General features: G+C 46.8%; 1 protein-coding gene across 4 annotated transcripts in view; it reads right to left on the bottom strand.

Annotated features, from left to right (window-relative positions):
- Positions 1–7,608, bottom strand: part of LOC133505125 (kinase suppressor of Ras 1-like) — a 72,240-nt gene extending 64,632 nt beyond the window's left edge. For all 4 annotated transcript variants that reach the window (XM_061828085.1, XM_061828086.1, XM_061828087.1 and 1 more), the window contains exon 1: positions 7,365–7,608. In XM_061828085.1, the coding sequence (XP_061684069.1) occupies positions 7,365–7,514 (150 nt within the window). In that variant the 5' untranslated portion in view covers positions 7,515–7,608. The remainder of the gene's footprint in view (positions 1–7,364) is intronic.
- Positions 7,609–16,378: the final 8,770 nt, after the last annotated feature.

The following is a 16,378-nucleotide window of genomic DNA, read 5'->3' as shown; positions in this document are numbered from 1 at the left end:
TCGAGAGCCTGTCTCACCTCTTTCCGGAAGGCCGTACATCATTCTTCCTTTCTCAGCTTCCACCACATGGTTCTCTGCTCTACCTTTGTCTTCTTAATCTTCCTACCCACCACCAGAATCATCCTACATACTACCATCCTATGCTGTCGAGCTACACTCTCCCCTACCACTACTTTACAGTCAGTAACCTCCTTCAGATTACATCGTCTGCACAAATATAATCTACCTGCGTGGTTCTACCTCCGCTCTTGTAGGTCACTATATGTTCCTCCCTCTTCTGGAAATAAGTGTTCACTACAGCCATCTCTATCCTTTTTGCAAAGTCCACCACCATCTGCCCTTCAAAGTTCCTTTCCTGGATGCCGTACTTACCCATCACTTTTTCATCGCCCCTGTTTCCTTTACCAATATGTCCATTACAATCTGCACCAATCACACACTCTCTCGCTGTCTGGGATGCTCAGAACTACTTCATCTAGTTCCTTCCAGAATTTCTCTTTCACTCTAGGTCACATCCTACCTGTGGGGCATAGCCGCTAACCAGATTATACATTACACCCTCAATTTCAAATTTTAGTCTCATTACTCGATCTGACAACATTCTTAGCCAGCTCTTCTCTTTTTAAAATAACCCCTACTCCATTTCTCTTCCCATCTACTCCGTGGTAGAATAATTTAAACCCTGCTCCCCCAAACTTCTAGCCTTACTACCTTTCCACCTGCTCTCTTGGATGCACAGAATATCAACCTTTCTCCTAATCATCATGTCAACCAACTCGTGGGCTTTTCCTGTCATAGTCCCAACATTCAAAGTCCCTACACTCAGTTGTAGGCTCTGTGCATTCCTCTTTTTCTTCTGACGCTGGATCCGGTTTCCTCCTCTTCTTTGTCTTCGACCCACAGTAGCTGAATTTCCACCGACGCCCTGCAGGTTAGCAGTGCCGGGGGCGGGCGTTGTTAACCCGGGCCACGACCGATCCGGTATGGGATTCTTTAGATGAACGCTCATATTTGTTTGGCACAGTTTTTACGGCGGATGCCCTTCCTGACGCAACCCTCTGCATTTATCCGGGCTTGGGACCGGCCTACGGATTGCACTGGTTTGTGCCCCCATAGGGCTGCATTATAGTAAAAAGACTATAATTACTATAATTATACTGCACTTTAAAGGTCCACTGACATGGAAAGCATGGTTTTTAGTATGTTTTTAATAAAAAAAAAAAAAGAAAGTCAGCCGTAATGGACCCATCCGTTTTTTCACCACAAAACATGATTTTGACGTACTTGGCTTTTTGTAACTCCCGGCATGAAAATGTTTTGGAGAAGAAGCAGGAAGTGACATTATCAGCAGGAGCCCGGTTAGGCGGCCTCGTGTGTTTATACCGGTTTTACCTGCGGGAAGGTAGCTCTTTGTTCCTTCATATCATCCAAAATGCCAGCTCGTTGTATTGCTGGATATTACAGGTGCAAAGGACGAGACCGACTTGGTTTCCAAATGACAGATAGGTGTGTATGGAGCTACGAAAAAAAAAATTAGTTGGGAGGGGTCGTATTCCTCTCAGAACATAACAAAGATCCACGTATGAAAGTCAGTGGTGCGAAATGTGTCGATGACCGCGTCAGCGCCACGTCCGCCAATCACGGCTTTGGTACCACGTCTGCCGGTCACGGCTTCGGCGCACCGCATCCGCCCATCACGGCTTCGGCCGGGGTGGCTCATTGCGGCACCGAGCCGGGCCACTTTATGGCGTTGTTGTCGCTTGCGGCTGACTACACTACACTACATACTGCCATACATACTGTCAGGGAGTCTGTTGTTCGTTAAAAGTGATCCACATATAGCCTAAATATGGCTCGAACGATAGGGTAATATAGCCCCGGTCACTTCACTCGATTGTGAGATGTTCTCTTCTTCGAAAACAGCTTCGGTGTCAGAAGGGGCATCAGAAAAATCAGAAAATCTCTGTTGTTCCTCTCCCATAGCAGGTGCCACGACGTGTTTTCAATGACGAATGTATCAGTGTGACATCTGGTGATGATGTAACAGGCAATATGGCTACCACTTCGATGTTGAGTGAGACTTTTTTCGTATAGACATTGAAGTGAATGTTCTGTGTATTTTTCATCACAGTATCTATTTTAGAATGTTTATAGACATGTCACTTGGGCTTTAAGATGTTGACAATATGAAAATAATACATTGATGATTGGTCACTATTTCCTGGAGTTCATCTATTGCGGTGGTGGTGTAGAATGTTACTCCCATAATGAGGAAGCGATTCTTGTGATTTTTTTCCACCAGACTATTTTTTCCACCACCCAAAAAAATCCTAAAATTAATTGATGGAGCATTCCAAGTGTTCCCACAGGCCACATGCAGCCTCTTTGTCTGATTATTAGTGTCCTCAGTTCCCAAAAACCCTTACTATGATTCAAAGAAAAAGTGATGTAACAATGTGGTATAAATGGACCTGTCCTCGATTTTTGGGAACATGTTGCAGGCTAGAGTTTATATTTGAAAAAAAAAAAAAAAAAGTTCATTTTTAGTATTAAATATCTCAAATCTCCATGAAAATCAAATATTTCATCAAAAAACCTGCCTAAAATTACTACTTAGTCTATTTTGGACAGAATTTTATATTTTAGGTGGCATGGTGAGCCAACTGGTTAGCACATCTGCCTTACGGTTCTGAGGACTCAGGTTCAAATCCGATCTCGCCTGTGTTGAGTGTGTTCTTGCCCGTATGTGCGTGGGTTTTCTCCGGGTATTCTGGTTTTCCTCCATAAAGCATGCATGGGTAGATTAATTGAAGACTCCGTATTAGGCTGTAGGGGTGAATGTGAGTGTTATTTGTTAATATGTGCCCTGCGATTGGCTGGTGACCTGTTCAGGGTCTGCCTCTTGCCTGAGGATAGCTGGATTAAGCTCCAGCACGCCCGTGATCCTTGTGAGGATAAAGGGTACGGAAAATGGATGGAAACTCTATTTCATTTTAACTTTTGAGTTTATCAATGTTTGTGAGATAAAATGGAACCTTTTACCCAACTGGATAATAACAACACAATACATACATTTGGAATGCTCACATTTTCCGATTGCTCCACCCAGAGTGTGAATCCGTGGCCCCCGGATGCATAAATGAAAGATTTGATTGATGTCCTGGAGGTGATCTAGGATTTAGTAAAGGTCCCAGTCGTTCTCATTCAGGCCAATGGGAGAGTCTCTACTTCTCTCAGTCAGGTTTTCCTGCTGTTTCGTTCTCAGCGCAGAGTCAGGAAAGAACCTGTAGCACAACTTTAAACTTGCCCTCCGTGTTTATGTTCGCTATTGTTTACAAGGCGATGTCAAGACTGCTGAACTGTGTGTGTGTGTGTGTGTGTGTGTGTGCGTGCGTATGTGTGTGTTTTTGGAGTGTGGTTTTGTGTGTGTATAAATAGAGTACAGGGCAAGGACAGAGGCTTGCAAAGGAGCTGACTGAGCACATTCTAGTTTGGTTGAGTGGTAATCACACAGTAATGATGGCAAAAATATTTGACATTAGCCCCTTCCATCCAAAACCCTACATCACACAACATCATATAATTCAGTCAGCATCCAGTTTAATCATTGAAAATTAACTTCCTTTAGCTTGATAAATGATCATCTAATGTAGAACAACTGTGAATAGCTTATTAATTAATTTATTTGATAATGTTGAGCTTTAACTTCACGAATACTCAATCATACTACTTTTTCTAAATCTATTTATTTACTTTGTTTATTCTTCTTGACAATAACAATAACAATAAAAAAATTCCCACAGACGTGGTTGCTGTTATTGACCTGATTTTCTTTTTTTTTTTTTCTTTTTGTGTGGGTGTATGGACCAAATACTTTAAGCAATCCGTATATTTTTGTATGGCTACTGCTAATACAGATCAAACATGTCCTGCGTAAAAACCGTGCCAAACAAATTTGAGTGTTCATCTAAAGAATCCCATACCGGATCGGTCATGGCCCGGGTTAACAACGCCTGCCCCCGGCACTGCTGACCTGCAGGGCGTCAGTGGAAATTCAGCTACTGTGGGTCGAAGACAAAGAAGAGAAGGAAAACGGATTCGTCATCAGAGGAAAAAGAGGAATGCACAGAGCCTACAACTGAGTTTAGGGACTTTGAATGTTGGGACTATACAGGAAAAGCTCAGGAGTTAGTTGACATAATGATTAGGAGAAAGGCTGATGTATTGTGCATCCAAGAGTAAGTGGAAAGGGAGTAAGGCTAGAAGCTTAGGAGCAGGGTTTAAATTATTCTACCAAGGAGTAGATGGGAAGAGAAATGGACTAGGCTAAGAATGTCTTGGAGGTGAAAAGAGGATCAGATCGAGTGATGAGACTAAAATTTTATATTGAGGGTGTTATGTGTAATGTGGTTAGCGGCTATGCCCCACAGGTAGGATGTGACCGAGAGTTGAAAGAGAAATTCTGGAAGGAACTAGATGAAGTAGATCTAACCATCCCAGACAGAGAGCGTTGTGATTGGTACAAATTGTAATGGACATATTGGTGAAGGAAACAGGGGTGATAAAGAAGTGATGGGTAAGTACGGCATCCAGGAAAGGAACTTTGAGGGACAGATGGTGGTGGACTTAGCAAAAAGGATGGAAATGGCTGCAGTAAACACTTATTTCCAGAAGTGGCAGGAACATATAGTGACCCACAAGAGCGGAGGTAGAAGCACGAAACCCCAAAATACAGGAAGTGCAGACGGTGTAATATGACTGACTGTAAAGAGTGCATCTTGACTGCATAGGATGGTGGTTGGTAGGAAGATTAAGAAAACAAAGGTCGAGCAAAGAACCATGTGGTGGAAACTGAGAAAGGAAGAATGCTTTTTCAGTGATTCATTTTGTTGCACTTGTGGCATTGCTGTCCATAAGAAGGACATTTCTCTCTTTTAGCAGTGTGACTCCCCCTGCAATTGTTGTATTTGGTTATTGTCTGACTGGGTGTCTCGGCCATGGATTGCTGCTTTCTGAGGTAAGATGGCTTTACTGCATCTACAGTGAAGAAAATAAGTATTTGAACACCCTGCTATATTGTAGGATCTCCTACTTAGAAATCATGGACGGGTCTGAAATTTTCATCGTATGTGCATGTCCACAATGAGAGAGATAATCTAAAAAGAAAAATCCAGAAATCACAATGTATGATTTTTTTTTTTTTTTTAGGGGAACCTTCTGTGCCATGCATGATTTCAAATCATGACGTTTTCGTGTACCCCAAGTATTTTAAGTCTTCTCCCTGGAGCCTCACTCTTCCCCTCCACCCTTCTTATTCTCACAAATATATTCTGTTTTACTTCGGCTAATCTTCATTTCTATCCTTTCCAGTGCATGCCTCCATGTTTCTAAATGTTCCTCCACCTGCTACCTGCTTTCACTGCATATCTGACCTTCTCTGTACTTTTCCACTCACGCTCTCAAGGCAAATAATGCATGGTACTCTTTCTAGGAACCAAACCATACTGTTGCTTACAGATACTGACTTCTGTTCTGAGTCTAGCCTCCACTACTCTTTCCAATAACTCTTTGTGTGGCTCATAAACTTTATTCCTCTGGAGTTCCCACAGCTCTGCAAATCGCCTTTGTTCTTAAAAATGGAAACTAGCACACTTTTTCTCCATTCTTTAGGCATTTTTTTGCCCTCTAGTATTCTGAATAAATTGGTCAAAAACTCCACAGCCACCTCTCCAAACTGCTTCCATACGTCCTTGGGTATGTCAGCAGGACCAATTGCCTTTCCATTTTTCATCCTCTTTAGTGGCTTTCTAACTTCCCCCTTACTAATCATTGCCACTTCCTGGTCCTTCACATTTGCCTCATCTACTCTTCATTCACATTAATTTTTTTCATTCATTAACTTCTGAAAGTATTGTTTCCACCTATTTTGCACACTATTGGCACCAGTCAACACATTTCCATCTCCATCCTTAATCACCATTACCTGCTGCACATCCTTCCCATCTCTATCCCTCTGTCCAACCAACCTGTAGAGATCATTTTCTCCTTCTGTTGCGTCCAACCTAGTGTACATGTCGTCAGATGCCTCTTGTTTAGCCTTCGCTATTTACCTTTGTCCTATGTCGCATCTCACTGTAAGCCTCTCTTCAGTCCTCTCAGTCTCCCACTTCTTCTTCGCTAGTCTCTTTCCTATTATCACTTCCCATATTTTGGGGTTGAAACACCTAGTCTCTTTCTCCCCTATCCTACCAGAAGAGACCCCAAGTACTCTCCTGCCTGTCTCTCTGATCACCTTGGCTGTAGTCGTCCAGTCTTCCGGGAACTCCTTCTGTCCTTGAAGAACATCTTTCTGAAACCTGCACAAAATTCTTCCTTTCTCAGCGTCCACCACATGGTTCTCTGCTCTTCCTATGTCTTCTTAATCTTTCTACCCACCACCAGAGTCATCCTACACACCACTATTGTATGCTGTCGATTTACACTCTCCCCGACCACTACCTTACTGTCAGTAACCTGCTTCAGACTACAGTGTCTGCACAAAATATAATCCACCTGCGGACAGCTACCTCCGTTCTTGTAGGTCACTCTATGTTCCTGCCTCTTCTGGAAAAAAAGTGTTCACGTCTGCCACTTCCATCCTTTTTGCAAAGTCCACCACCATCTTTCTCCCAAAGTTCCTTTCCTGGATGCCGTACTTACCCATCACTTCTTCATCGCCCCAGTTTCCTTCACCAACATGTCCGTTCTAATCTGCACCAATCACAACTCTCTCTCTCTCTCTCTGTGGGATGTTCAGAACTACTTCATCTCTTTCATTTCAGAATTTCTCTTTCAACTCTAGGTCACATCCTACCAATCACATTTTACATAAGACCCTATATTTCAAATTTCAGCCTCATCACTTTATCTGATAGTCTTTTCACCTCGTTGTTAACCCGGGCGACAATTGTTTTGATGAATGGTCATATTTGTTTGGCAAACTTTTACGTTGGATGCCCTTCCTGATGCAACCCTCTCCATTTATCAGGGCTTGGGACCGGCCTACATATTGCACTGGCTTGTGCCCCATAGGGGTGCATTCAAATTATCTGTGATAACAATCATAATAATATTTGGGACTAAACCTTTTTTTACGATTTATAGTTGAAACACTTGATGACGGAAGGAAGCCCACTTGATAACCCATAGGGTGCCATCACTTATTTGAATATCCCACAGAACCTCATCGGAATCGAAATATCCATGAATAGAGGGACAATAGCATCTAATCCTATTTAATACTGTAGCAGGTGAGCGGGCAAGCAGGAGTCAGTACACAGGAGAACGATCAAAGCAGGCAGAAGTGTCAAAGGAGTCAGGCTTACGGGGTTGGTTGGAGAACAGGCGAAGGTTGGTCCACACGGGTTGTCGATCAGGGATACGGGAGTACTCGAACGGGACATGAAGCTCATCAAACTGGCCCCGGACCAGTCGTCATCGGGGTCATATAAATACACCGGATAATCAGCCCGCATGAGGCAGGTGTGCGCCTCCCAATCAGCGCAACCGCGCTGGCACCCGCACAGCTTGGCTTGAGCGGCAGGATCATGACAGTAACACCCCCCTTAAAGGCACGGCTCCCAGACGTGCCTAAACGAAAGAAACAGACAATAATTAACACAGGCAGGGGTGGGCGGAAGGGGGGTCCGGTGGAAGGCACGCCCCCCCCCCCCCCGAACCCCAGTCTGGTGGCCATCCAGGCCACCAAACGCAAGGCGTCCGGGTGGACAGGTCAGGAGGACGACCCAGACGCCAAGCAACAGGGTCCCCACGGGGCGATTCGGGCGGAGGACCTCTGTGAGGAGCCAAACTGCGAAGCAGGAACCAGGCCGAGGCAGGCAACTGCTCCGGACGAGAACCTCCCACGCTGTGGTTGCGAGACGACCAGGGACTGGTCGCCACCGAGGCTTGGTCAGGAGGCAGCTGTGGATTGGTCACCAACGAGGCCAGGTCCTGAAGCGGCTGGGAGCCCTCAGGAGCGAAGAGGATGATGGAGAGAAGGACAAGAGCCATGACCACCACCATCACAGCCATCCCGAAGTCTCTCCAGCTCCGGGGTGGCTCCACAGAACTCCCCAGCTCCTGTCCCCGTCGAGACAAGGGCGTAGGACGGCCGCGGACCGGTCGCTGCAGGTACTCCTGGACAGGAACGTGAGAAGGCGGCGGCGTCAGTACCACCTCCTCCTGGACAGGAACGTGAGAAGGCGACGTCAGTCCCACTTCCTCGTGGACAGGAACGTGAGAAGGCGTCGTCAGTGCCACCTCCTCCTGGACAGCAATGAGAGTAGGCGGCGGCACCATCGCCACCTCCTGGACGGGAACATTTGGACGTGCCCGTCGCCGTCGGAGCAGGAACAGGGGACGACCGCGGATCGGTCGCCGACAGAGCAGGAACGGGGAGCGACTGCGGACCGGTCGCTGACAGAGCAGGAACGGGGAGCGACCGCGGACCGGTCGCCACTGGTACTCCAGGGCACGGACAAGAAGCGGCTGTGGAGACGTCGCCACCTCCTGGACAGCAACGTGAGGCGGCATCGGGTCGGTCCCCACTGTCACGTGACCTTGCAGTGCATTCGTTGAAACAGCAACGTGGGCGTGGCGCGGTGGTGGGTCCGTTTCCACGGCGACGTGAACGAGAGTAGGCAGAGAGTCAGTCGAAACTGACACGTGGGCATGCCTCGGGAGTGGGGCAGTTCCAACTGCCGCGTGAGCATGAGTCCGTCGAAACTGCGACGTGAACGTGTCGAGGTGGAGGACCCGTTCCCACTGCCACGTGCGCTTGGCGAGGTAGCGAGTCCGTTCCCACTGCAGCGTGAACCGTCAGCAGCGAGCCTGTCGAAGTTGAGACGTCAGCGTAGCTTGGCTGGTTCGCCAATCCTTGCCGGACCTGGGCCGTGATAGCCGCCAATTCGGCGCTGTGCCGCTTTATCTCCGCCCGCATTTCGCGGCAGAACGCCTCGTGATTTGGCGGCTCCTCCTCCCTCGGTGCTTGAAGCTTCGCCACCAGGTGCGGGTCTGCCGGTTTTACCGTTGCCGGCGAGGAGTGGGAGGACGAGGACGGCGTCTTTGTTGCCGCGCCACCGGAGGCACAAGGGAGCGCCCGACCTGGACGACTCCTCTGGCCGCCACGCGGAGGTCCCGGGTAGATGGCCAAGCGGGTTCCCTCATACGGATTGGTGTACTTGGACCTACCGGGCGAAGACGCTCGGGTGCTGGAAACGCGGGGAGGTGAAACAAACTGACTGGGATGAAAGATCAGACGAGCAGATTCATAATCAGAATAATCGGAGTCGTACTCCGGCAGCCGGTCATACAAATCACGGTCCTCCTCATACTCCAAAAAGTCTGAGTCCAGAAGAATATGAGGACCCGGACGGATCGTGGTCGGGACGTATTCATACCTCGCTGGTGGAGCGTAAGACACGGAAGCGGAGGACGTCAAGGAGCCTACCCGGATCGGACAGGCTTGGTCCTCCGGCAAACGGTCTACCTTGCGACGCCGGGTCTTTCCTGCTGGGTCCTGTTTTGGCCAGTTCGTTCTGTCACGACCCATCAGAACGGGAGTAGCACCCAAATGCAGGACTCGGACGATGCAAGGTAGTTCGGGGAGAAACGTTTATTATTTCGTGGTCGGGGATCGGGCAGGTAGTCAGGTGCAGCAGTGGTAGTTGGGACGTTGGGCGAAGAGAGCAGGTGAGCGGGCAGGCAGGAGTCGGTACACAGGAGAACGATCAAAGCAGACAGAAGTGTCAAAGGAGTCAGGTTTACGAATTGGTCGGAGAACAGGCGAAGGTTGGTACACACGGGTTGCTTGTGACAGCATGGAAAGACAGCTGGCAGGAGGGAATAGACCCCAACAGGGCCGCCTCGGGCTTCCTACCCGTGGCGGCAGGGCCCAGGACAACTGCTCTGTGGGTTCCACACAACATTGCTAAAGAAAACTAATAAGAAAACACTAAAGCTCCAAATCTGCGTTTGTGGTTGAACAAAGGTTACCTCCACTCAGAGCCTGAAGATTCACCAGTCCATTAAATAGTGCCTAAAGAAGGGACATCGGGCAAGTCGTATTGACAACTACTTTTTGAGGAAGAGGTCGAGTCAGTCAGCAGAAGTTCAGCAGCAGGACACACACCACAGTCTGCAGTCAACACCCCTGTCCTAGTGGAGGAGGAACAAGGCACAGGAGAGAACCTGGACCCAAGCCACAACTACAGCCAACTGCAGAGAGGAAGATCCAGGGGCGTAGGCCATTGATTAAATGGCCAAAGGTCTGACAGAAGGCTTTGTGAAAGAAGGTCAACATGGATCTCTGCAGCATTCTAGAAGGGATCAGAAGCACCAGCACAAAGAAGCTGGAAAGGATGCGGTACCTCATTTATACGTAACAATTAGGAGTGGTGGAAGGCAAACTGTCTGCCCCAGCTATCCCCGAAAAGTCCAGGAGGCAGAAAGAGATCGATTGCCTGATCAAGGAGAGGAGGCAGCTGAAGAAGTTGTGGAGGAAGGCCACAGAGGAGAGGGAGGTCATAAACCTGTTACTGGAAGAAATTCAGGGTAGGCAGGCAGCACTGAGAGGTGAAAACCTTTGGGGGGAAAAAACATAGAAGGAAAGGGCATGCAAGATCAGGCTTCTATAAAGATCCCTTCAGATTTGTGAAGAGGTGAAAAGGGGAAGTCTCTCCGTGACGAAAGCCATCCTGGACGAACATCTTAAAAATTCCTGCACAGATGACCACTGTCATGAATAAGTTATGCTCCCATCGGATATGCCACCAATCGATCCACCAGAGCACAAGCTGGACATCAGTCCACCCAGGTGGGGTGAGGTAATCCATATTCTGCGTAGAGCAAGGGCTGCATCAGCTGCTGGTCCCAACGGAGTTCCATACAGGCTGTACAAAAACACACCAGATGTCCTACCAAACGCCTTGGGCTCAGTCCCTCATAATCGTCTGTTGACAGCGCTTGACTATTTCAAGGTCCCAGTGGCGCTTACAACCTTGGTTAGAGCCTACTTCAAGGATATCCAGCTTTGTGTTACAACAACGTACACTACACCACTATGTGACAGGACCTGGAAGTGGGAATCATTGCTGGGTGTACCAGCTTCCCGCTACTGTTCACCCTGGCCATGGAGCTCATCCTCTGTGCCTCATGCTGGGGGTTGGTGGCCAGCAAGTAAGACCTGGGGTGGGGCTGCCTCCAGTCAGAGGCTACATGGATGACCACACCACACTTACCACAACCAAGGCCTGCACTGCATGATTGTTAAAAAAGCTCCACGAAAATATCGAGTTGACTCGCATGAAGATCAAGCCGAGTAAATCTGGAAGCATCTCCATCGTCAAGGGAAAACTGTCAAACCATCGTTTTTACATTGGTGAGGAACCAATTCCAACTGTCTCCGAGAAGCCTGTGAAGGGCTTAGCCTGGTGGTACGATGCCTCTTTTAAGGACAAAGAGCAGGTAGAGCAGTTCAGAAAGGAGGTGGCCAGTGGCCTGAAAAGAATCCACAGAACTCTGCTTCCTGGGAAGTTGACGCTCTGATGCTTGCAGTATGGGTTACTTCCTCGACTCTTTTGGCCACTAACCCTCTATGAGATCCCACTCTCAAAGGTGGAAAGGCTGGAGAGACTGATCAACTCATTCGTGAGGAAGTGGCTCGGCCTTTCTAGGTGCCTCCTCCTCCCCGTCCCCGATGATGCCTTTTGCTTGTCATTCACCCTTCTCTTCGCATTGTCGCCCAATCCCAAAGGTACATGAAGCAAACTTTAAATTATTCTTTACCTTACGTACTTTGCTTATTTTCGGCAGGGGGAGGGCTTGTAACAGATTACGCTATTTGCATGTAAAATTTGCTTCTATTTATCTATGAAAAACTCACGTTTCCAAACGACTTCCAGAAATGAATAATTTCGTAAGTAGAGGGACCACTGTATGTCTGGAAATGGTGTCAAATCAAAGAGGGACTTTGGCTCTTTCTTTAGCCGCTTGAGGCCCAAGCATCTCATTTACAAAAGCTTTACAGGCGGGAAGTGTTAATGTCTCTTCCTGGGAAGTTGAAGCTCTGGTGCTTGCTGTATGGGTTACTTCCTCAACACATTTAGCCACTAAGCCTCAATGAGATCCCACTCTCAAGGGTAGAAAAGCTGGAGAGACTGATCAGCTCATTTCTGAGGAATTGCTTGACTTTCCCAGGTGCCTCAGCAGCTTTGGGCTCTACGGTAAAGGGATGTTACACCTGCCCATTTCCAGCCTGGCAGAGGAGTACAAGTGCGTCAAAGTAAGACTAGAAATGATGCTACTGGATTCCAGCGATCCGGTGGTAGGCCAGACTGCCCCCATCCTGGCCACTGGGAGGAAGTTGACACCGCTGGCTGCAACCGAACAGGCAAAGGCAGCACTCAGATACAAGGACATCGTTGGCCGAGGGCAGGAGGGGAGGAGTGGCCTTTGGCTCGGGGCCAGTAGACCAGCATGGAGCAAGGCCATTACTGCCGAGCGGTGCAAGCTGGTGGTCTCGGAGGTACGTCAGGAAGAGGAAGCAAAAAGGTGCATGCAAGTTGTGTCGCAGGCCAAGCAACGGCAGTGGTTGGGCTAGGAAGGACTGGAGGCAAGGAAGATCACCTGGAAAGAGCTTTGGGAGATGGAGGCATTTAGGGCAAGCTTAACCATCAGAACTGTATATGATGTCTTACCTTCTCTAATGAACCTAAACCAGTGGTATGCCAAAGATCCCAAGTGCCTGTTAAGCCCAAGTCCTGCAACACTGAAGCACATCCTGGTTGTTTGCATGACCATCCTTACTCAAGGCTGTTACACCTGGGGGCACAACCATGTGCTGAAAAGTCGCGCTGATTTTCTGGAGAACCAGGGGAAGAGGGTGAATGCCCTCCCACCCATATCAGTCAACCGGCAACCAAGGCTGTTTGTTCAGGAGTGGGAGAGTCAAACCAGCCACACAAACAAGCCACCAGACAGCGGATAGCTGGGCAGTGCACGAGACTGGAAACTGTTGGCATACCTGGACAAGAAGCTCTGCTTTCCATCTGAGATTGCAACTACCATCCGACGACCAGATCTCGTGCTTTGGTTGGCCTCTCTCAATTTCATCTACATCATCGAGCTCACAGTGCCCTGGGAGGGGGCAGTCGAGGAGACGTATGAGAGGAAGCGGCTGAGGTATGCAGGACTTGCGGCTGAAGTGCAAAAGCAAGGCTGGAGAGCAAAGGTACACCCGGTGGAAGTTGGCTGCAGAGGGTTTATACTACAAACTAGTATTACTATTACTAGTAGTAACTACAGCCTTGATTTGTAGACTCTGTGCGTGGAGGTTCACAAGCAGGTAAAATAAATATTCAGGCACTTATTTTTTCAATATTTATTTTCCTTGTTCAGTGAAATAGTACTCATTTTTCCCATTGTATTATATCGGCAATGGGCAATGAACTCTCCAGCAACAAGCTGCTCGGTTGCGCTCACTCTTCCCCTTGTCGAGCTTACTCTAACCTACTCCAAGCTCTTAAAGTGATACGCTTATAATTACATTACGTCAAGGCTCCGCTTCACGCTACAAAAGCTCAAATGATGATGGCAATGATGCTAGATCGATCATTTAAGTTCTGCCTTTAAATTGAAATGAAAGAGACCTTGAACTCTGTGATTTTTTTCATTGAATGAATAAAATAAAATTTTCTGAAACATGGATGACTGCAGGCTTTCAGAACCAACAAGCTATTTTACAAGTGTAAAGATATATATACATTCTTTAGAGGGTCTCTGAGTGTTAAAGGTTGCCAACCCCTGAACTAGACTATTCCCACGGGATTTCATTCTGATCTGATGTTACATTTCAACATTAAAGTTCTTTCAAATATGCACAATTTGACTGTCATTAGATCAGAGTTGAGAAAATCACTAAAAAAGCTAACAACTCCAAAGGGACCATAAAACTAGTCCACTTCAGCAAAAACTTGGGACTTTCCCAGGATGGCACTCGGAAAGTTTCATTCTTTCACAAGTTGAGGGTTTGAATTTTGTAGTGGAAAACTGTTTTTCAAATGGCTGTGTTTTGTGATGGGTTTCTCTTTTTTCCTTCCTTCTCTTCATAACTTGCAGTTGAAGAAACCAAGAAACCCCAATAGTTTGTTGGTTGTGTGTTTGCCCCCTTCTTGATTTCTTATTTTTTGCCATGTTTGTCACACTTAAATGTTTCCAATCATCAACAATATTTAAATATTAGTCAATGCAAGACAAAATGCAGTTTTTCAAATTCAGGATATATTATTAAGTGAGGGGAGAAAAAAAAAGTCCAAATCTACATTGCCCTGTAAGTGATCTAAACCTAATAACTTGTCAGGCCACTCATAGCAGCAACAACTGCAATTCAAGCCGCTGCAATAACATACAATAAGTCTTTCACTGCTGTAAAGGAATTTTGACACACCCATCTTCACAGAATTGCTGTAAGTCAGTGACATTGAAGAGTTTTTGATCTTGAACCACCTTTTAAGGTCATGTGACTGCATCCCAATAGGGTTCAGGTCAGGACTTGGACTACGTCACTTTAGTCTTTTTGTTTTTAATTCAATCATCCAAGAAGTGGGCTTTGTAGTGTGTTTAAAATAATTGTCCTGCTACAGAACCAAAGTTCTTTTCAAATTGAGGTCAAGAACAGACAGGCTGAACATTTTCCTTCTGACTTTTTTTGGAAGACAGCAGAATTCATAATTCCATTTATCACAGCAAGTTTTCCAGGACATGGAACCGAAAGCAGCTGAAGACCATCACACTACCACCACATTTTACTTTGGTATGATATAATGGGACACACACCAAAATTCATCTTTTGTTTGAGTATTTTCATAAAAGTCTTGGGGATAATCATGAAGACTTCAGGCAAAATGGAGACGAGATGTTATTTTTGGTCAACAATGGTTTTCGTCTTGGGAGTTCTGCCATTCGGGCCATTTATGCCCCATCTCTTTCCTATTGTGCGGCCATGAACACTGAGTTTAACTGAGGCAAGTGAGGCCTCCAGTTCTTTTGATGTTGGAGTGGGGTCTTTTGTGACTGGTTGGATGAGTTGTCGCTGCATTTTTGTCGACCAGCCACTCCTACGAAAGTTCACTACTGCTTTCGTCATTTGGGGGATAATGGCTCTCACTGTGGTTTGCTGGAGTCCCAAAGCTTTTGAAATGGCTTTATAACATTTTCCACACCGATAAGAGGCGGGATTGCAATTTGAACACTGGTCATCAGAACCGTGAGGCCAACACTCAACCTAGCTGCCATGTAATCCACAGTTATTTCTTAACAGTGGGTCAGTAACAATTCACACTGGGCCATGTAGCCTTACCTTTCTTCACTCCCTTAACAATTAAAACATTTAAGGACGGCAGGGCAACACGGTGGCTCAGTTGGAAAGTCTTGGCCTCACAGTCCTGAGGTCCCAGGTTCAATCCCGGCCCCGCCTGTGTGAAGTTTGCATGTACTCCCCGTGCCCGTCTGGGTTTTTTCCAGGGACTCAGATTTCCTCCCACATTCCAAAAACATGCAACATTGGACACTCTAAATTGCCCCAAGGTGTGATTGTGAGTGCGTCTGTTTGTCTCAATGTGCCCTGCGATTGGCTGGGAACCAGTTCAGGGTGTATGTTGCCTCCTGCCCGTTGACAGCTGGGATAGGCTCCAGCACGCCCCACAACCCTTGTGAGGATAAGCGGCTAAGAAAATGGATGGATGGAAAAGAACTGCAGTTTGTGTTTACTTATCTTCAGTATTCAAATTTGTTAAGACAAACATTTAAGTGTGACATTCATTCATCTGCCATACCGCGTATCTTCAATAGGGTTGTGGGTGTGCTGGAGTCTGTCCCAGGTATCTTTGAGAAAGGCGGGATACACTGTGAACTAGTAACTAAATAATCACAGAGGACATACAGTAAAGGCAAACCCTCCAATTGCCTGACAACCAGTTCAGTGTGGACTCCACCTTGCTCCCAAATATAGCTGGAACATACTCCAGCGTACCTGCGAGCCGAGTGAGGATTAGCGGTAGAGAAATTGGATGGTTGAATATGATTAGTTGCATGCTTCTAATTTGATTGCATTGCATGTGTTCAATTTTTTTCAAGTGATTCCCATACCACTTATAACAGTACCAAACTTTGACAAAGACTGCTCTGTAATGGTGAAGTCACCACCAATTACAGGGTGGTAAAGCAGTCTTCACATACATTACAAATGTTGCAAATACTGTGCTAGGGATCGCAACAATTATTTTAAATAATCGTGCAATACTTGAGCTGTGGTGTTTCATTCTGTGAAACAAAAACTACT

Source organism: Syngnathoides biaculeatus, chromosome 8 (assembly GCF_019802595.1).
Source record: "Syngnathoides biaculeatus isolate LvHL_M chromosome 8, ASM1980259v1, whole genome shotgun sequence".
Lineage (NCBI taxonomy): Eukaryota > Metazoa > Chordata > Actinopteri > Syngnathiformes > Syngnathidae > Syngnathoides > Syngnathoides biaculeatus.
This window is presented reverse-complemented; position numbering and strand designations above follow the sequence as displayed.